At 39.7% G+C, this 21,878-nt stretch overlaps 1 protein-coding gene and 2 long non-coding RNA genes across 5 annotated transcripts; 2 read left to right on the forward strand and 1 right to left on the reverse strand.

The window, feature by feature from the left end:
- Nucleotides 1-126: 126 nt before the first annotated feature.
- On the forward strand, nt 127-3,394 carry LOC119501758. The gene is made up of 3 exons (XR_005209911.1): nt 127-203; nt 1,050-1,188; nt 3,265-3,394. It is a non-coding gene; the product is annotated as an uncharacterized LOC119501758 (long non-coding RNA).
- Nucleotides 3,395-4,725: 1,331 nt separating this feature from the next.
- pdgfbb (platelet-derived growth factor beta polypeptide b) lies at nt 4,726-20,562 on the reverse strand. 3 transcript variants are annotated; one of them, XR_005209910.1, is made up of 9 exons: nt 19,751-20,562; nt 12,190-12,286; nt 10,339-10,395; nt 8,771-8,964; nt 8,460-8,642; nt 7,367-8,207; nt 6,551-6,701; nt 6,336-6,374; nt 4,726-6,223 (listed from the first exon to the last, which is right to left on the reverse strand). XR_005209910.1 is itself a non-coding variant. In XM_037792341.1 (8 exons), exons 1-7 carry the CDS (start codon nt 19,814-19,816, stop codon nt 6,568-6,570), a joined length of 1,572 nt encoding a protein of 523 aa, XP_037648269.1. In that variant the 5' UTR covers nt 19,817-20,561; the 3' UTR covers nt 4,726-6,374; nt 6,551-6,567. The 3 variants fall into 3 exon arrangements, 2 of the variants coding, with proteins under 2 accessions (XP_037648269.1, XP_037648270.1); XM_037792341.1 differs by having other exon boundaries at nt 4,726-6,374; nt 19,751-20,561; XM_037792342.1 differs by lacking the exon at nt 19,751-20,562 and having other exon boundaries at nt 4,726-6,374; nt 12,194-12,262.
- Nucleotides 9,041-16,261, forward strand: LOC119501759. Its single transcript, XR_005209912.1, has 2 exons — nt 9,041-9,232; nt 16,159-16,261. It is a non-coding gene; the product is annotated as an uncharacterized LOC119501759 (long non-coding RNA).
- Nucleotides 20,563-21,878: the final 1,316 nt, after the last annotated feature.

Consider the following 21,878-nt stretch of genomic DNA (forward strand, 5'->3'; position numbering starts at 1 on the left):
AAGCCCTAAAGAAAGGGCGTCGTCACACCCTGATTGGCTGAGAGGGGAAATGAACCGAGCTGCTCTCAGTTGTTAATTAGGAGTCATCAGTCCCCAACACCCTGCACAACAGGTGATCTGAATAACCTCCAATCAACTCAGGGGAATTGTGATGTTCAGCTAAAATGAACTGGGAAAAGAGAAATGACAGCAAGTACCAAAGTGTGAGTGACTGCTACAACGTGTAATGTTTCTAAGTGTCTTCTTAATTTGTTGGGTCTCATACTGTCAGGTGCCTGATGTCTGTTCACATCACACTTAGCATTAGCACGTACTCTATTGCTCATCCATTATACTGAACTCTGTCTCTTTCTCTAATGCACACTAGTGTACACACACACAAGATAAATTTATAATTACACAACTTACAATGCTACAGTATGACACACATAAGGTAGTAGCCCAATCAGTTTATATTCCTCATGTTTAGCTTTTTTTGTTATCCATGGGGATATATTTATATGTGACTCGTTTTAAAGGTTTTTTGGTAGGAGCATCACATAGATCCTTGTTAACCTGGACACATGACCAGAGTGTGTCTGCTTTTGTTAACAGATGCAACTTTTTCAGGTTAGACACGTACCGGTATGTACAGTAATTTGACAGCTGAGTTGTAGATCAGAATGTGGATATCACTGCTTCTGCTGAACACTGAGTATAGCTAGACCCTCTTTCTCTCTCTCTCTCTCTCTCTCTCTCTCTCTCTCTCACACACGCAAACACACGCACACACACGCACACGCACACACACACTTTGTAATCTAATTTATTGCTCTGTTTATCTGCACATCTGTCTAGCCTGACAGGGCTGTGCAGAGTATTCAGCATCTGTCAGTTTCTGGAAGCAAGTGTGTGGTGTACAGTACATGCATGTATGAGGTTGCAATGCAATATTACTGTAACACATTTATATCATGAACATATTGTGCATAAGCGATGCACAAGTCTTTGTGGAGAGAACACAATGCTGGAATTCCAGGCATGCTGATATCGACTTCCTGTGTTTTCAGCCCCATCGCTAGGTACAACTTCCTGTCTGATGAGGCTGAAGAGCAGTTTGACACACACCAACTGAGTCATGATGCCCGCAAAGACGCTTACCCACTCCTCTATTTGGCCTTGACCACGGTCGGGGAAGGAGAAGGGAAGGTGATTTGATGTGTTTTCCCAGCATTCATGGCTTTTTTAGATGCTCAGCCCCAAAAAAACAGTCACATTCCTCACAGTCTCCGTCTGTCAGCTATTGTTCCCTGGAAGGAGAGGGTGCATTGCGCGAGTGAACGAGTGAAAGATTCATATTGATCTGCATCGGTGAAAAGAGAGGACAAAGGTGTGTGTTAATGGAAAGAGCAGAGTGTGGATGTGCTTGATGACAGGGTAGTCGTGTGGCCATCTGTGTACAGCGTGTCCCTGTCCTTTGTCGTACATAAAAACAGGAAAATAAAAGCGCTGGAAGGTGTAGGGAGTGCGTGGCGCCGCACGGATGCTTGTGTAACCTCCTGTTCAAAGGCCTCCGGTTTCCTCGCTACTGTACATCTGGGAATACAGGTCATACCAAAACACAGACAGTTACGCCTTCAAAGGAAGTTTGTCAGGGCACTGTAGTGTCGTTGTTGTTTGTATTCATTTTCCATTTGTATTTTTCTCCTCTAAAAGTCTGAAATCTGTCATCATAAACTAAAGCATCCTTTTGATACCACAGATGAGTAATCATGGCCTTTAACACTAACTCAGTAGAAACAACCACCATTCACAGCTTAGAAGTTTAAAGGAATTATGACCTTTTCACTATTTACTGTGACCCACACAGAAGACCTAGAAGCAGTGTTTTATTGAAATAACAGCGATGTTTGAAAATGTACCGTTTGCCATTTTTTTAAAATGGCAAGTGTCCCCCGCCCTCCGATCAACGAGATAAGAGAAAAGAAGAAGAATAGGACCTAAACATGCTTTCAGTTAAGTAACATTGAGGCTGCACCTGTTCTGCATGGATGCACATTCCCAGAGGCCCACCACATGTTTCAATGCCTGATTTCACACACACAAACTCGTTTCCATCACTTAGGAGGACATTACATTCATTAATCCTCCAGAGACTTATCCTGACTTTAACCATACCCACTTCACGCTTCACCCAAACCTTTATGCTAACCTTAACCAAACTTTAAACCAACTCTTAACCCTTTGGGGATAGTGGGATGAGTCCCCACAACGTGACTTCATGACGTATGTCCCCACGACGCCTGTAAAGTGCGCTCCACCAATTAATCTCAATGTGTAACAGGCTTTGATTGGAACAAACTAATGATAATGTTTGGGTCATGGTTCGTAATCAGGTTGGTCTTTGTTAAATTGTTCGAATGGTTCTGGTCTTGATGGGTCATTATATTGTTCCAGTGGTTGTTTGCTGGTTAGGTAACAGCATTGTTGAGACCCAACAAGCCATATCGTCCTTTAAGGTCAACCAGTGAGCTATGAACCATCTCGTGTCTTTAGTAACAGCCTCTGGTCCCTCAGAGACCCTCCCACACTGTCATGGTGGTTGACCCCTGTGTGTGAGTGTTTGTCACAGTCAACAAGCCTCCACGCACTTCTCTTTCCCGCTCTTGTTTGAAGTCCGCGGGGGGTTGGGAGCTGCTCGGACACCCGCGGAAAAACAGGCATCCCACCTCGATGCTGAATTTGGAGATGGTCTGCTGTTTAGAAGTAGTACGTCTGTGTGAGATTGACAGTAGGGCAACGGGAAGTAATGTACGAATACCAGAATACACATTGAATTGTAGGAGTCACGTACAGGGGGATTAAGGGTGAGATGCAGATGATAGCAGCTTTCGGCAAAATTGTCATTTGGTGCAGACATCAAACCTAGTGATTTACGCACATTATATCAAGTCAAAACCAAGAACGCGACTCTTAAAGCACTCTTTAAGAGTGAGGACCATAATTACATCTGCATACATCAAGATGGCTTAAATCTGAGGACACTTATTGTGCTTCAAAGCCATTCTGCGTATGATTCCATTTAGACAGCGGAGCAGATGACTCCTTGGTTAGATAATTAGCAGAAATAGCTGTGCAGCTGGCTGCTGAGTTGGGGATTTTTTGCAGCCAAGAGTCAAGTGGGTAAATGTGAAAAACAAACCACAAAGAGAGCGTGTGCCAGAGTTCACCTACAATCCATCAACCCCCACTCTCTTTTCTCTCTCTCTCTCTCTCTTTTGTCAGATTGAACAAACCTCAGTGCGCATCACTGGGACAACGCTCAATACAAGGCAGTGCTGAACTCAATGAATTTAAGGAGCCAAAATGATGTCTCCGGAGGCAGCAGATGCTCTGTGTAGACACAACATGCCAAACAGGCTCAGTTAATAAATCCACTCGGGTTGACGAGGTGGTAGGAAAGTCACAGAGTTCATGGTGTCATAAAAAAAAGTCAGGTTTTATCCTTCCTTCAAGAGTTTGGAGTTTAAAATAAAGACCTGTTTCCTGCATTGGTTCAGACTGAAATATCTCAGCTATTGGATGAATTGTCATGAAATTGGGTAGCGACATCCATGATGTTTAGAGGATGAATCCCACTGACTTTGGTGATCTGACTTTACTTCTAGCACCACCATGAGGTTGACACTTTTTGGATTTTAATTAAATGCCTTGGCAACTATTGGATAGATTTCCATGGAATTTGTTACACACATTTATGTTACCAACCTCACAGAACTCAACAACAAAGCCATTGCACGCATTGCAACCTCAATAGCACAGGACATCACACACCCACTCAATCACCACCTCACCATAATGTCCCGCACCGGGCACTGGTATAGAACACTGAGGTGCAATAGGGCTCGCTTTGGGAAAAGCTTGATATCGGCAGTCATAGCTGCCTTAAACAACAGGCGTCGCTAAACTGGCCTGGTTGTGTACTGCTGGCCGTCATTTTCTGTTGTTGTCACTGTTGTATTGCTGTCGCTGTGTTACTGTGTGCTATTGTATGTATTGGTGTCTGAGAAGTACGGTGCTGTGAAAAAGAATTTCCCCTTGTGGGACAATAAAGTCTAAAGTCTAAAGTCCCTTCCGGATGAATTGTAATCACTTTGGTGATCCCTTCACTTCCTATAGCACAATCATCATTGAATTTGTCCAAGTCTTTTGTTTATGATTAATTACCTACAAAACTAAATACATTCCCACCAGCCTCAGCTGTACTTGGTCAAGTCTAGAAGGCAACCCACAAGTTGCGAAAACGTGCAACTCTCATGAGACTCGCTGGCCGATGACCTGTCCTAACCATAACCATCTCGCAAGAGTTTACCTTCTAGCCTACTTTGTGTTTAGTGCTAATTAGCAAATGTTAGCATGCTAACATTCTAAATTAAGATGTTAGACATGGTAAAAATAATATCTGCTCAGTATCTGCATGTTAGCATACCGACGTTAGCATTTAGCTCAAAGCACCACTGTGCATAAGTGCACCCTCACAGAGCAGCTAACATGACTGTAGACTCTTAGCATCAGTTTAGTTTCATTTGTCTGTTGCTCATCACGTGTTGACATTCATTGGCCCAGTGAGAGGTTCTCTGAATAGCATATCGCACATTTCATGACAAAACTATATGGCCTTTTGGAAGCTAATTCATGAATATAGAAGGGGAAACTGGTGAAAAGGAATAAAAACACAAAACAAAGTAGATTTAAGCACATTAGCTTCTTATACCCATATGAAAATAGCATTAGGTGGCAAAGTTATCACAAACATTTTGTTTTTTCCATCATATCTCATAATAAAACAGACTCAGAATCAGTAACAGTTGTAAGTTTGCATGAAGAACGTACAAGCCATGTTTTTCAATAACTTAAGATGTTTGGCTGATTATGGATTATTGGACACAAATAGCATCACCAGTGTGTTTCTACGTGTTGTTACTAATGGAAATATAAAAGGACACAAAAACTATCTACATTTGCAATGTGTGGCTTTTTGCTCTCCTTTGAAGTGACTATTGATTTACTTGTTTTGACCCTTTTAGTTTCCTGTAATGGAAATGTCAAAACCAATGTGTTGTAGATTAATAAAACAAATACAGTTGGGGCACTTGAAGAAAAATGTGTTGTAGGTAGGTTTTTCTTTCCCCTCCTCCCGGAGTGTAAAAGGAATGTGATTGTTTCAGTGGAAGAGAGACATGTCTTTATCAAATAGAGAAACAGATAAATGCGTCTACATGAGTATTGAGATGCATGACACAAGTGACACAGAAGTTAAACACTGCATGATCCTGGGAGGACACAGAAAGTTTTGATCGTTTTTCTTTAAAAATTCTCTTTCTTTCTTGTTTGAACCACCCAGTCATCATGAGGCATTGTTACATATCTCAACCACATTTTCTTTGCAGTATTTGTATAAAAAAAAGTTAATCCACAGTAATGGCAAAGATAAATAAATAAGAAACATAGCACAATGTCAGGTCACAGGTGTAACGCTATCACCTCGTATTCAGATAGCACCTTTTTATTCACGCCTGTGATGAGATTTTGAAATGCAACATTTTACGTTTTTGTTCTCTGATCACATCTGTGTAATTCCAGTGTTTGCAATGAGTTAAATATAATTAAATACGGTTAAAGAGAGACCATCGTTGTTTTACGGAGCTAATAAATGATATCAGGTAAATCTACACAGCTTTACCTTCCCAATACTGAGCCCCTCAGTATGTGGAAATACTGCTCATTTTAGTCACTTGTTGTTGCAGATGATTGTCTTTAAGATTATCCAATTACAATACAACAGATTTTTCAATGACACAAAAGAGTTATGTCCATTTAATGTCCATTTTTCCACCACATGCACTTTGTTGTCCATATGATTGTGGTTATCAAAGAAGTCTTTCAGCAACAAACTTTGTCATTTAAACCCCATAAAGACTCAGTTCTGTCAACATGTAAGTGCAGTTTCTCTCTGTTGATATCAAAACAAGGGTTCAAGAAGAGTTTTGAAATTGCACTATTGTCCACAGCTCTACAGCGATGCAGTTTCAGTCCCACCACAGGTTCTGTTGCCTCTTTGGGTGCCACTTGTTACTTCATACCAGCAACTGTCGTTGTAGAGGCAAGCGTTCTCTTGACAAGGTCCACCTTTTATTTATATTCCATTTTCTTCTTACCCTCCTCTTACTCCACACGGGTGTAGCTACAGGGTTCACCAGACAGTCATTAGTAGTGTTACGGAGGAGATCTCACAGGACGAGCAGGTTACTGACAAGTGAATAAATACTTATATGAAGGGAGTCACTCTGCTTCACCTCTGGATCCACGAAATACACCAAGTTCACTTTGTGTCCCTGAGGGCGAAACATAGAAAGACATACTTTAAACTGCATACATACTGGTACAGTGAAACAAATATAAAGTACATTTATAATTTGTAAATAGAAATATTACATTCAGTTATTCAAAACTGATAGGTACACAAATTAACTAATTTTTCCTTTATTATCTAAATATTTGGTGGACTCACCTGGCTTTACTTTAGCTCTACATTAGCATTGCTCTCATAGCTGCCTTGCTGATTCGTTTGCGATTCTTCCTCATCCTTTTCCTTGGACGGGCTGGGGGTCTGGGGCCTGCTGGAGCAGATGGCTGTCGTGTGGTAGTCGTAGATGTTGTCGCTGTCAAAATAGGATTTACATTTTATTAAATTTACCAAAAATCGTTGACTTTTTTTCTTGCCGGTCTGTGGTAAGGCCTTTACACACCGGGGGGCGTGACGAATAAACGTCATGAAAAGGTGGAATACTAACTCGTGGATTTTATATGTCTAGGGCTTTTATTGTGAAAGGTAAGAGCAGAAGGAGTGGATGTGATCTGCGCTGCCTTTGTCAAGGTTGAAAAGAGTAATAAAATCTGCCGTCCTGGTTCGGACTACGGAACCTCCGTGTTGTAGTTTTATAAATATAGGCGCAACTCAACTGGTTCTGCACAACTTGATTGGTTGATGCCTTATTCGCGGTGCGAAAGCTCCGAAAATCCGCCATGTTCCAAAAAAAAATAAATTAAAAATTAAATATTTAATAAATAAATACAAATATTGTGTAATATTCACATTTTGTGTTAAAGTATTCATGACGAAAACAACAGTCCAAAAAAATATGTTGACATGTGAATTAATCCCATGAGAGAAACGCCCCCGGTGTGTGACGGCCTTTATTATGAGTCAAAATGTAGTTAATGGAATTTTTCTTTAAGCACATAATTTTATTCTGACATGTTACTAAACGTTAGTATTTTTATTTTTGTCTTTTTTTAACCCATAGTTTTCAATAATGTCTCTTACCTGGTTTCTGTGTTGTTGTTTGCAGATGATGGTGATGTTTACCATGCAGGTGATGTTGGCTCTCCGTTTCCTTTTCTTTCTGCCTTTCATCCTCTTCACGTTTCATCTGCTGCTGTCTCAGTATCTCCTTCTCTTGGTCCAGCCTCTTGTGGAGAAGTAGAAGCTCTTTTCTCTCCTGCTCCAGTTTTTCCTCCTCAATCTGTAAAATCCTCACCTCCTCAGGAGTATCATTGTTTCTCCGTCTCGCCTGTTCTCGAGGCTCTGGATTTGGTTCTTTGGTCGGTCGGAACCTGCTCCCGACTCTATCACTGGGCGCCTCAGTAGGACTGAACTTAGCTTCAGGAATCTGAGTAACAGGGTGAGAGGAACCACTCGTGTGGCTCTTTGAAAGTTTGGATTTGTTGTCTTGCCACAGTGGACTGTGTGTTTGCGTGCCTTCGTCCCTGCTACTGTTTCCCGTATTAACTTTCCCTTCAGTGCTGTTGAGCAGCAACCCATTCCCACCTTCTGCCAACTTGTTCTTTACCTCGACGCCAACATTATCCACTGAGGAAACAGTCTTGTTGCCTTCAGAGACCCCCCCATTCTTCCTCTCCACATTCTCAGTTTGGTCTGTAGTCCCAATGAGCCTGGTGCCATTATGTGCCCAGTGTGGAGCAAAAAGAATAGCCTCTCCAGTGCGAGATGTGTCCTCCCCGGTCAGGCTGTACCCTTCTCCGGGCTGAGTGAAGGTGTCTCCTCTGGGGCTCCAGTGCTGCTCCAGGAGATCCTCCAGGCGGGCCCTCTGGTTCTGCTTCAGCTCATCCCACTGATGTAGTTCATCCTTGGAGTGCACCTTGACCTTTGATAATAAAATTAAATAAAATTCAATTTAGCTAAATCTCAGTTTAGTCCATTCATGCTCAACCAAAATGTTAATCCTGCACATTCATTCAAAGTACCAGTGACAAAAGACGGAGACGTTATTGAGTAGATAGATCATAAACATGTTGTGTTCTAGCCATTTCTATGACATTCGCACAAAATTAGAATAACATTTATTAAGTATTAATACTCACATTCACCTAAATGTAAAATAGCATTCATACTGTACCTGTCCGTGTCCTTGGCTGAGTGTCTGGTTTCGATGCTGGTGGTTATGCTGTCTGCGAGATGATTTTTTCTTGGGCACAGGGGGACGTGGCGCAGGCTGACATCGACACTCCACATGATCGACCACTGACACCACAGCTTTAGCGTACGTAGGTCTTTTATTGACGTACTCAATCTTCATGACCTAGAGAAGTTGATAATAGTGGATAACTCTGAGTATAACACAAACACAGTGCAGCATTTCTGGGATTTTGTAGACGTGTGTGTTTAGAAATTTGTGTGCTGTATGTTTCAGTGTTTGTGGTTGTTTACCTGCAAGTATCTGGTGTGCGTGACGACGGGGACGCACTGCAGGCTCTTGGTGTTGCAGCAGCCAGAGCAGCGCTGCACCTCGACGCAGGGCGGCCATAACAGGAAGTTGGCGTTGCTGCGGTCCAACATCGCCCTGGTGACCTCGACCACCTCTGTACGAACTTTACACAGAGCCTGCTGAGCTGGCTGGGCATCTGAGGGATGAGATATGAGTGTGAGCATGGATGGATTATGAAACAATGGGCTCCTGAGCACAGACGTAAAGTCATTTTGCATCTATTTAAGGCATTTTGTATCTCTTTATGGTTATTTTGCATCTCTTTATGGTTATTTTGCATCATTTTGTGGTCATTTGGCATCTCTTTCTGTGACATTTTGCAGGTGAAGCCCAGGGGGGGACCCATGACCCCTTGACCCCTGGGCCTGTGCCCAGTAGGCCTGTTCAGTAATACATCCATGAGTGTGAGTATGACTGGCTGTACTTGTGTTAGTATTAACATTAGTATTCAGCCTTCTAATAACTATACTTTTACTCTATTTGATTATTAAGGCAACTAATCACCGACTTTAGAAAACCTCTTCCCTTTGTGTATGTTTTCGTTGAACCAATAAGTAAAAGACAAGAATCTAAATGCACATGGGACTCCTCAATTTTTGCCACAGAAATCTAAACTCTCCCAAGTTGCTAAGAAATGAGCGTGCAGCAACTATGAGAGACCTAATTACTTTAAAATCCGGGAAGCTTACCCATTCATCCATAGTGAATCACCTAGCTTGTTTGCATGTGTATTTATGGGATAGCGTGATAAGAAGTACTCGCCATTTAAGCCCAATTTTCCATTTTGTACAATAATGATTTATGAATTATGCAGCTCACCTACACCTATCCTCCATTAGCATCCACTACCGCCTGTTTCTAGCTGTTGTAGAGCAGAAACAAGTAGCAGGATTATAATGTGAAACTCATGCATTTCAAATGCAATCAGATTTATAATTATTAATATTGGTCTGTTACACCAAAACCTGAAGGAATTTCATTCCACAAAGCTTCACTGTTCAATTAGACAGTTCCGTTTGACACATACAAGGACACATATAGAAGTTATTGGGCATAGTTTACACGATGATTAATGTAGGGCCATTAGTGTCGCCTCATGCTCGAGGGAATCTGCTTTATCATGATAGCGAAAAAAAAAAGGTTAATGGGAAGAATTTTACCGTGTCACTAAAGCCATACTTGTCACATCAATCAAGTCGGGAGGAAGGGGGGGACTAAATACACCCGCAGCGATCCACTAATGAGGATGGAGTACTTTTACATTCATGGGGAAAATCAGGAATCCTCCATGTCAGCACTACTACCTTCTATTAACTCATTTATACGTATGAATACACACAGATGTATCATCACAAACTGGCAGCCAAACCATGAGAACGATTCTTTTAAGATCCAAAGAAGAGTAATAGCAGTGACGTCTTTCTATTACAATAAATTCACATCTTGCACGCAACAAGAAACCAATGGCACTGTGGGGGAATAGAAGAGGAAGGAGTGGGGCTTAGCTCACCGAGGCTCCTTGGTATCCTATGACCTCCATTGGCTGCAGAAATCCCGTCCTCCTCATCTGAGACAAAACAATAAACAAACAGCATTTGACTTATGTAAACACGGCAACTGGTTTATGAATGGTCTGTTTTTGGCATTGTGTATATATTTTATTCTAAGGCCTTCTAGCGCCCTCTGCATGTATAGAGATAAAACCGGAGACCTCGCATGTGGACCGGAGAGGGAGAAACAAAGAGGTGGTGGGGGTAGTTGATGTCACATATATGTGTGCTTATGAGCATGCACATGTAGAGAGAGACAAATAGAGACCTAGCTTCAGTAATTGTTGCACTGTTATAATTCTTACTTTGTGTTTTTTCATGTGTGTTTCTTATATTATGTTTTCTCCCTGCTCCTTCTTACTCCATGTGTTTGTCTGAGTTGGTTTTATTATTGGTGATGTTTACTTGTCACAATTAGGGTAGAAAAGTAGCAACTTATTGTTGTCATGTTAGTTTTCAGTTCAACACATTTTATGTCTTATTTAGTGAACTCTTGGTTACAATTTTCTGGCATTATAATATAATCAGTGCCGTTTTTGGTTGATTACAAAGCATTTTGCACTTTATTTTGAAAGGATACTCAGAAGCCGAAAGGTTGTACAACGTTCTCATATATACCCATACAGCAACATGTAATCCTACTAAGTAATAATACATAATGGTAACACTGTATGTGGTAATGCACTTTGTGCAATGAAAAGCAGGCAATTTTGTTTTCATGAAGTTGTTGCCTACATATTTGATACTTTCTGACATAACCACGTTCTAAACTATGTTTCCAAAATATAATCTTTATGTTTTTGTAATAAATGAGCTCCAGATACAGAAAATTAAGAATTCCACCAGTGTTATGGTTAGAATTACTGTTAATGGTCTGCCAAATTCAACCTAGTCCGCAGAATTGGCATTTTTGGCATTGTACCACGTTTCTGAACCAGAAATATGTTTCATAAATACGTTTAATATCAGCCTCATATCACGCTTGCGAAAACGCACATGGTTAATATTGTGAAATGATTGGTTAGGTTAGGTTTAGGCGACAAAACTACTTGATTGGAAGGTTGGAAAAAACATCATGGTTTGTGTTTAAATAATAACGTAACAATGTAACATAGCAACGTAACATAACACGACAATATAACATAACAACATAACAATATAACATAACAACATAACATAACAACATAACATAACAACATAACATAACGTAATATAACGTAACATAACGTAACATAACAATGTAACAACATAACGTAACATAAAGACATAAAATAATGTAACAACAACGTAACGTAACATAAAGACATAAAATAATGTAACAACAACATAATGTAACAACGTAACGTAACAATGTAACGTAACAACATAACGTAACAACGTAACATAACAACGTAACATAACAACGTAACATAACAACGTAACGTAACAACGTAACAACATAACAATGTAATGTAACAAAGCAAAGCAGCAATGCAACGTAACAATGCAACGTAACAACGTAATGTAACAATGTAAGGAGCGCAAATAAATAACGGTCTTTGGCGGACTTTCTCGTTCTTTTTCTTACGACGTTCAACGTATCCGTTTCGAAGGTTTAGGCCTGAGATTAAAAATGGTTTAGGAAATTTTAGTTAGCTCCATTTAGTGATAACGTTGAAAATGGTTCTGTTTACATGAGTATTTAAGATGTTGTTAAAGTTAAAATAAGGACATGGACAGAATGTAACTGTGTAAGGATCCACTTTAAACACCTCCAATAGTGAGTCTGGTTCCAGCGTATGTATAAACAGTAATATCAGAATGGTCTTTACCTACGGAGTCAGTGAGCAGCAGCAGCTGAAGGTCCTCTATGGAGGAGATGGGACTGTTTCTAACCAGCTCCACCAGGGCTGCAGGCAGAGGCTCCCCCTGAAACACACAAGTATATATACATTAATATAAGAGACCAAAGAGATAAGATACTCTAGACTGTCTTAGAACATGGTTATAGGAGAAAGGGAAAAGGCATGTAACCGTCTAGAACTTTTTTTTCAGCAGTGCACTTGACTATAATAATAGCTATCTGAGAATTTTCCACCCTGTATTCATCCTGCATCAGACATTACAGAGTTTTCCAAACAGTTCCTCTGAGGAAATGGAATAATACTGCAGCACATCTGTAATAACCATTTCATAAGTGTTTCGGTGTGTGTGTCTCCTAGAAAGAGGAACAAATAGGTGATCAAAATGTAAACAAAATGGTATCCCTTCTATCAAAAACCAAATCCCAAGATTGGAAACTCGAACAAAGACTAACATAACAACTAAATCTTAAAGTTTGTAATGCTTAAAGTTCAAAATCTGCATTTTGTTTACATCAGAGATGACACAAAATGCAGATCTTTCTCAAACTATTAAGTTAATGGTCCAAATTTACTGATTGGATCTTTAAACATTGTCTAAACTGACTCGTTCTGTTTATGGCAATGAAGGAATATATCGCTCCGTGCAACGGTATGACTCTTTTATGTGTTTTTAATAGTTTTTGGAAGACAATGGCATTTTATAGCATTGAGGCTATAAACAGTATAAGGTTGTTGCTCCACAGGAAATACTTGATAGTAGGAAAATTCATTTCTGGTTTAGTTTTTCTCTTTGTTGACAATAACAAAAGGATAAGATAGCACAAACCTTGCATGCATTTGATCAAATATTTCAATACCACCACACCAGAAACCAAGCAACAGCTCTACATTGTGATTCTATGGACTGACTGTGGGTTTAACCCCCCTGGTCATTAATGGGCAAGAGGGGGAGTATTAACCAAAGCGGACACACAATGGTCACTAAGAGCAGGGTGAATGACTATTGGCGTTGTGTCTTCTCATCTGCTAACATTTAGGGGTCAAAGGAGCCAGGAAGGAGTCAGGAAGTGGGGGAAGGAGTGATACGGAGAAGAAGAGAGGTGCATCTGAAAAAGAAAGAGGGATAATAGATGAATAAAAGACGGGTTAAAATGGACAAGGATCAGACGTGGGTCGAGACACTTCCTCACATCAGTTTAAATGCTGTGGATGTGCTTCATTTGCTCTGCCGTCTCACGGCTTGATGGAACCAATGGAGATGATCTCAATGGAGCAAATGTGGTCTGGCTAGTGATAGTGTTCACCGTCTTATAATTATCCACATTTAAAATATACAACATATGAAAGGTTGCACATTTAAACTTTTTATTTTAAAATACAGCTTAATATTAGAATGTGAGTCCAGTCCAGCAAACTGCGTGTACGTTTCCATTCAGGTTCTGCAGAGTATAATGATTCCCAACGGGAAGCAGGTTTTAGCCAAAGGAAGCAGCCATCCATGCATGGACATGTATTCTCATCCTGCCTGTACTATACACCAACGACTTTCCCACATTGTTGGTTGGCTTTTCAGAGAGTCCAATTATACAGCAGGGAAATGCCTGCTGTATTACCCACACATCTCTGCTGCAGAGCTGTCGTTGCCCCCAAGGAGTCATCATCATCATCACGATGATTTCTTCCCTTCGCCAAACGGAGCGAACCCGCCTGCTCGGCTAATTGTGTCTGATGTTAATTATAGGATGTGTGCCTTTGTTCGCAGTGGTGCCTGCTGTCATGCCGATTTGTGTCTAAGCAGGAAATGATAAATAAACACTTTGGTTCTGATAAACAAAACAGACGTAAACAATTTCAAAAATCCACAGACAGAATGTGTAAACACGCATTGATAATGTTCAACGTGCAACTATGGGATGGAGATTATGATACGTACAATATATCAAGATTATAGGGGAATTTCATATGACCTGTATTTAGGTATACAACAGCATAAAAGAATGATATCAGTGAGCAACAGCAGCTCCCTGCTCATTATGAATGAGACAGCTGTTTTACAGGCAAACTAAGGATGGGACAATATAGTATTATTTATATAACATATTTTGATGATTATCCGGATAATATTATGAATCACAATTATTTTGGCCAAGATAATCATGACATGAAATTTTCATATCGGCCCATGCCTATTAGAAACTTTATTATATAACCAAACGGCTCCCTGTGTTGTCATACAATAACATTCCTCTTTTAATATCATGAGGATTCAGGTTGTCCTGTATACTTTTTGTTAGGGCTGAAACTAACTAACGCTTATTTTCATTGTCGATTAATCTGTTAATTATGTAGGGGATAATGTACAGAGAGCCGGTAATTGTTGTGATATAAACCCAGATAGAGCGATGCTGACGCGAAGCAGAGGGGTTTATTTCACAACAATGACCCACTAGCTGTGCATAATCCCGCTTATTACACGGCTACGTACTTAAGAAATCAGTAATTTGACACAAAAACGGTTCGTCAACATCAGAACTGCGCCCATAGCAACAGTCTGTTATACATAGCAACGGTCTGCTATAAAGAAATAACTGACCGTAGAATGCTGTGATTGACCAATCAAAATTGAGTATTCAACATAGCCATGTAATAATGTATCATTTAATCGTTTAGCTGTTTGGTCAATAAAATGTCAGAAAACGGTGGAAAGTGACATCACAAATGACGTCCTCAAATTTCTTGTTTTGCCCCCAACTCATACATATTCCATTTACTGTCATAGAGGAGTAAAGAAACCAGAAAATATTCACATTTAAAGAAACTGACTTCAGATTTTTCTAACTTTTTTTCTGAAAGAATTACTCAAACCGATTAATCCATCGTTGATAACTGATCGTTACAGCTCTTTTGCCATTTCACATGGTCCGAAAAACTTTTTTTTTCGACATAATCCAGCACTTATCATCTGAAGCCAGCTCCCATCCCCTGAAGGTCTGTTGGACACATTGAGGAATGCCAGGTACAGGCCGCGGCTGCAGTTGGCAGGAGGAGGAGAGAGAACATCTAAGTCGTACATAATTAGGGGGTCGAGTTTGCTGCCGGCGCAGCAGCAGCAGCAGCAGCACACGTGTGAGGTTTCACATGTAGCCGCTGAAACGGCGGCTACACGTGCACAATTCTGGAAATGTGACTTTAATTAATTCCTTTGTCATAATTTGCCTCTGAGTTGGAGAGGCGCCTGATGCAGTTAAAGATAAGGATGAGTTTGTGTTAGCTAAATGTAAATGTCTGGATTCCTCTCTGGTAGTCCACAGTTGAATGTAAGTATATACATTTCATATATGAGCACGCTAAATTATCACTCTCAAGACTGGATGCATCTCAAACCCATTCTCTTATGATAATGTTCTCTTTATAATGGACGTGATTGAACCCTACATACAGACTCCATCATTTCACAGCTGCCATACTATAACTTTAAAATTAGACGTGGGGAATTCCTGGTTGTATACCTCAAAGCCTTTGTAACTTTCTCCCTGTAAACCACTCGGCCTGTCAAATCTGAGTTCTCTTTTACATGTGGTGCCTACAGAGGCCGTAAAATGAAAAGGCGGGTTGATGACAGGAATTTAAAGTCATCCATCATACCCTAAATCTACCTTCATGTGAAGTCGTCATGGTGATGGTAGATTGCATGCGTGCACTATAAATTGCATAGGTTCAGTGGATGAAAGGCAGTTTTTCCCCTTCTTTTATTTTGTTTTTATTTTAATTGAAAGCTAATATTTTCCAACATGTGCAGAAGTTACCGTACCCCTCCATCTGTCTGGATGAAAAAAAAGGTAAACTAACACAGGGTTGTGGCCTCTTGTCTGACTTGTTTAAATGTCCACTTCCCATGACTGACTTGTTAACTGTGTGTGTTTTGACCCCATTTAGTTTTACAAGTGGCTGACCCTGGCGTGTCACTGTGGAGATGAATTCCCTGGGTCGGAAACACATCTGAAATCTGAACAGAGGCAGAAATATAGATGAAATCTGATTCACTGTGCATCTGAACCTACTTCTATAGACATCATTTAGGCAAAAGATGTTTTTTAAATGACCATAATGTCAGTTAAGCCTCACTTGACCTAGCAAGACCCTCAGTTAAGTCTTGTCTTCCTGTTTGATAGGGCTGGGATGATTCACCTATCTTCCGATTTGATGCCATCACGATACTTGGGTGCTGATTCGATATGTATTGCGATTCGATATTACGATATATTGCGATTTTTGTTAACTTTTTTAACACTAGACCATGGGAAAAATGTAATAATACACTTCTAGGGACTTTTACTTTGGAAAATATCTAAATTAATACAGTGAGAATGTTTGATTTTCAGCATGTATGTAGTCAGAGATGTCCTGAAGTCAAATATATCAGTCATTGTCAGGCATTATTTATAAAAAAAAAATTCCAGCAAACCAAAAGATCAAAGAATAAAGACATTTACCTCACAAATTAGTGGTATTTTGAAAACTGGAAATAGTCACACGTGTATCCTTCCGCTAACTTCGCCAAGTCCGTCGCTAGCTCTCCCGTCAGCTCCGTTCTCTTTATACATCCATGGTCAGCTCCATCGGGGCCGTTTGAATGCATTTAACATAAACGTCAGTATATGGGAGCTCTACAGTTGTAGCATCGGACGATTTGACCACAGAGATGAGAGTGACGGCTGGCATGACCACACGTTAATACGATTGTACTAATAATATTATCATAATACTTTAACGTTTCCTGTCCGTGACAGAGTTAGCATGCAGCTTTAGCCGTGATGTCTAGCTCTGCTTTTCCTGCAATATGTGAAACCCAAAGTGTTTCCATACTTTACTGTACGTGTAGTGTTTACCACTTTGGATTTAAAATGTGAGGGTGCAGGTCGTATCCACGCGGACCCTCCGCTGTTTTCTACTTTTCTACGTTTTGGCTCGCAGCGCCTGGCTGCGGTTTGTTTTGGTGCAGGATACAGAACGAATATGACGTCACGTTACTCTGACCGCAACAATAAAAGCGGTAACTTCCTTCTACCTCCGTATAGACTCAAATGAAGCAAATATATAGATTCTGGCATTTCAAACTCAATTTCAAAATCGTAAAAAAAAAAAGAAATATCGAGATACATAGGTGAATCGATTTTTTTCCTTCCCCTACTGTTTGAACTCAGCAGATGGTCAGACTTTGCCCATCTATCCTACAACCACATTTCACTATTTTTCATTGCAGAAGTGGTTCACTGGAGGTGGAAACAGCAGTAATAAGTTCATCATCCCTCTAACACACTTAAAAAGCCTCAGTGATTTAGCTGTAAATGTAATGGACAAGTGATTTACATTGCGTTGCTGCATGACAAGTATTACACACCACAACACATTATCTCACCTCCAAGATATATTTCACCCTGGGTGTCAAAATTAGAAAAACAAAATGTCTCACTGCAATTGTGGTCTCTCCTCGTCTAAACATGTGGCCTCTACAGGATCATGTAACAGTATGATGCTGCTCACTGACTGATTTATGGACTCGGCTCAACATCTGGAACAGCAGCATCCATGTATGCACCACGTGGAGCATCCAGCTGTAAAACATCGAGCCTATCATGGCGGCCTTTTGTTTCCTGGCTCATCATCATCACCCACAGAGGACGACCTCTGCCTGTGTGTGCCCCCTGGGCGTCCATTCATAACGCCAGTTAATGGGAGGAATAACAGTTATTTTCTGCTGAGGATGCCTCCCCTCTCAGAAGCATTAAGGGAAAGACTGGATTTTATTATGACACTAGACTGAAGCAGGTGCACTAACTCCTAAGTTGTAAAAAAAAACACCTGGATTTGATTATCATGTGTGTTGTCTTTGTTAGGAAGGACGCATATGCTCTTGATAAGCTAATATTTTCTATAATTTAGCTCTAAAGAGAATAAAATGCAAAAGAATTACAAGTTATAAAACGTAAAAAAAACAAAACATATATAGCCTATTACATGCAGTATTTAACTTAATATTGGAGTAATTCTTCGGAAATAGTTGCTATAAACTAGCCTAAATTTATATTAGCTAGCATACTTTTATGATACCCTTACGAAAAAGTAGTATACTTCAAGTTTATTTTATGATGTATACTTAAGTAATGTTCAAGTATATTTCCCCGAAGTATACTTTATGTCATAAGTATACTCATATCAATGTACTAGTAGTAAATTTGAAATGTACAAATTCAATACTTCTTGGGATTAATTTGCCCACTTTGTAGTTTATAAAAGTATACTTTTAAGTGCACTCTAAGTGTAAGGACAGTAAACTTTGAGTACACTACTAGTTTACATCTAAGTTGCATTTTGTACTGCAACTATACTACAAGTGAATAAGTATACTGTTAGTTTAATAGCTATATACTTGTAGCCCACTTTTTAGTTTATTAAAGTACACTTTGTGTACTTTAACTTACAGTACTTAGCTAATTATTTATGTATTACATAAAGAGACTTGCTCCTTTTGCACTTTGACTTGATGTTTTTTGATGATAAAAAATTCTTGATGAATTGAAGTAAATTCATACCAAAACATTCGTTTACAAACTCTCACACACTTTAATGGGCTACTCTGTCAAAAAGTAAGCACAACTACAAGCCAAGTATACCTTTCTGCAGGCCTATAAGGCAAAAATACCTCATGATACTTTTCTTAATTATATCTCGATCAAAAGATTAAGTACAAGTATAAGCCAAGTATACTTAGACTTTTCTGTATACTTGTCTGTGTAAGCCAAGTATACTTAAGACTTCTCTGTATACTTGTCAGTATAAGCCAAGTATACTTAGACTTTTCTGTACACTTGTCAGTATGAGCCAAGTAGACTTTTCTGTATACTTGTCAGTATGAGCCAAGTAGACCTTTCTGTATGATTGTCAGTATAAGCCAAGTATACTTAGACTTTTCTGTATACTTGTCAGTATGAGCCAAGTAGACTTTTCTGTATACTTGTCAGTATAAGCCAAGTATACTTAGACTTTTCTGTATACTTGTCAGTATGAGCCAAGTAGACTTTTCTGTATACTTGTTAGTATGAGCCAAGTATACTTTTCTGTATACTTGTCAGTATAAGCCAAGTATACTTAGACTTTTCTGTATACTTGTCAGTATGAGCCAAGTATACTTAGACTGTTCTGTATACTGGTCAGTATTAGCCAAGTATACTTAGACTTTTCTGTATACTTGTCAGTATAAGCTAAGTATGTATATCTCTGATAAGTGCATAAAAAGTAAACTCTCTTATTTTAAGTTTAAAATAAGTATACTAATAGCACCCTTGAATAAACTTCTATTTGGTAATGGTAGGCTATATCCTGTGAGCTCGTGTACAATTTTCAATAAAACTCCCATGGTGTTTCACGTTTTCCTATGCTATTTGTATAGTATAATATAAGGAGTTGTTACAGTAAAAGGTGAAGCATCTCTAGGAGTCAAACAGTCAAACCGACTCAGCAGACTCACCTCGGCCACGCCAAACCGCAGACACGCCGCCAGCACCGCGAGCAGCAGCCGGACCCACGAGCTCATCTTGCTGCCCAGCCTCGAGCCTCCTCGACGGACCGGGCATTTATGGAAGCGCGAGAGAATCCCTTCTCTCCTCAGCACTGCGCGCGGGGGGACAGCGGCTCGCCCTGCGGAACTACTGCTGCGTGCGTAGAGACAGGTCTGTCCAACACTGTGTTGTCTCTCCAGTCAGAGATATCCGAAGAAGATGAAGAAAGCGCTCGTGTCAGGTCAGGGGCACGCAACTTTTATGTCATAAAAAAAGAAGAAGAAGCTCCACAGTCCTGGATGAATAATAAACATCCAAAAATGTAGGCGCTTTTCTATTTAATTCACCTTGCGTAAAAGTGTGCGTAAAAACGGATCAATACATTTAATTAACAAAACGACATTTTCCAAGTCACAAACTTTACAAGACAAAACTATATGCAGAACTCAGAAAGTGAGTTTCAATTATTCCATTTTATGTCCCGTTTTCTTTAAAAATACAATATATCCAACTGTCTTCTCTTTTCCCCCATGCAGTGGGTCTCTTTAATTAACCGTGATGCGATCCCAGCTGAACGTCTGAAATAACGTGGCAGGTCATCAGCACGGTAGTAGTCTGAGTAGTCCTCTTCTTCCAAGGAGTCTTATCAATAAGCAGAGCTCTGTGTGGCTCAGTGCGCCTCAGCCCTGCTGGAGCTGCCTGATTACGCAGCGGTGGTGTTGGTGGTGGTGGTGGTGCTGAGGGGTATAGAGCAGATTTCCAAGAGCCTCTCTCCCGCCCCCTGCCTGAAGAATGGGCGATAATGTGCGCACAAAGGAGCGACAATAATTTCACAAACGAGCAGCCATGCAGCCACTCTGAGCAATATTTCATCTGTCGTGAATCATTTATGCAGATATTCCTGCATGAGGCAGCGCCAAGTCCTGGTGTGGGTTTTTGTGTGTTGATCTGTTTCTGCATACGTGATCTGGTTTGAAATTTTAGTATTATTAACTCTGAGGGTGTAAAAATATCAACCCAGTGTTTATGTCACTGTTTTTGAAGTAAATTCAATTTGGTATTAATTGGCCCACTTTGTAGTTTATAAAAGTATACTTTTAAGTGCACTATAAGAACAGTAAACTTTGAGTACACTACTAGTTTACATCTAAGTTGCATTTTGTACTGCAACTATACTACAAGTGAATAAGTATACTGTTAGTTTAATAGCTATATACTTGTAGCCCACTTTTTAATTTATGAAAGTGCACTTTGTGTACTTTAACTTACAGTACTTAGCTAATTGTTTATGTATTACATAAAGAGACTCGCTCCTTTTGCACTTTGACTTGATGTTTTTTGATAAAAAATTCTCGATGAATTGAAGTAAATTCATACCAAAACATTTTTACGTTTACAAACTCTCACACACTTTAATAGGCTACTCTGTCAAAAAGTAAGCGCAACTACAAGCCAAGTATACCTTTCTGTAGGCCTATAAGGTAAGAATACGTCATTATACTTTTCTTAAGTATATCTCGATCAAAAGATTAAGTACAAGTATAAGCCAAGTATACTTAGACTTTTCTGTATACGTGTCTGTGTAAGCTAAGTATACTTAAGACTTTTCTGTATACTTGTCATCAGTATAAGCAAGGTATACTTAGACTTTTCTGTATACTTGTCAGTATGAGCCAAGTAGTCTTCTCTGCATACTTGTCAGTATGAGCCAAGTAGACTGTTCTGTATACTTGTCAGTATAAGCCAGGTATACTTAGTCTGTGCTGTATACTTGTCAGTATAAGCCAAGTATACTTAGACTTTTCTGTATACTTGTCTGTGTAAGCCAAGTATACTTAGACAGTTCTGTATACTTGGTCAGCAGTGGTCATAACACTTGAGTGGTCTTCTCAGGTATTATTAGAGTATTTCCACTTTATGTTACTTTATCTACTCCACTACATTTGTTTAACGGCTTTCGTTGCTATTACTCTTCATATTGAGATTTTATATACAAAACACATGATCAGGCAGTATAGTTGGAATGTAACTAAGTACATTTACTCACTGTACTTAAGTACAATTTTGAGGTACTTGTACTTTACTTGATGCTGCTTA

The sequence above is a fragment of the Sebastes umbrosus genome, chromosome 14 (assembly GCF_015220745.1).
Source record: "Sebastes umbrosus isolate fSebUmb1 chromosome 14, fSebUmb1.pri, whole genome shotgun sequence".
Classification (NCBI taxonomy): domain Eukaryota; kingdom Metazoa; phylum Chordata; class Actinopteri; order Perciformes; family Sebastidae; genus Sebastes; species Sebastes umbrosus.

Coding starts and splice junctions, on each gene's coding strand:
- pdgfbb (XM_037792341.1), bottom strand. CDS start 19,816: ATGAGCTCGTGGGTCCGGCTGCTGCTCGCGGTGCTGGCGGCGTGTCTG. Junction 10,396..12,189: donor GCTGCTCACTGACTCCGTAG/GTAAAGACCATT, acceptor GTTTTGTCTCAG/ATGAGGAGGACGGGATTTCT. Junction 8,643..8,770: donor CGCACACCAGATACTTGCAG/GTAAACAACCAC, acceptor CAACTTCTCTAG/GTCATGAAGATTGAGTACGT.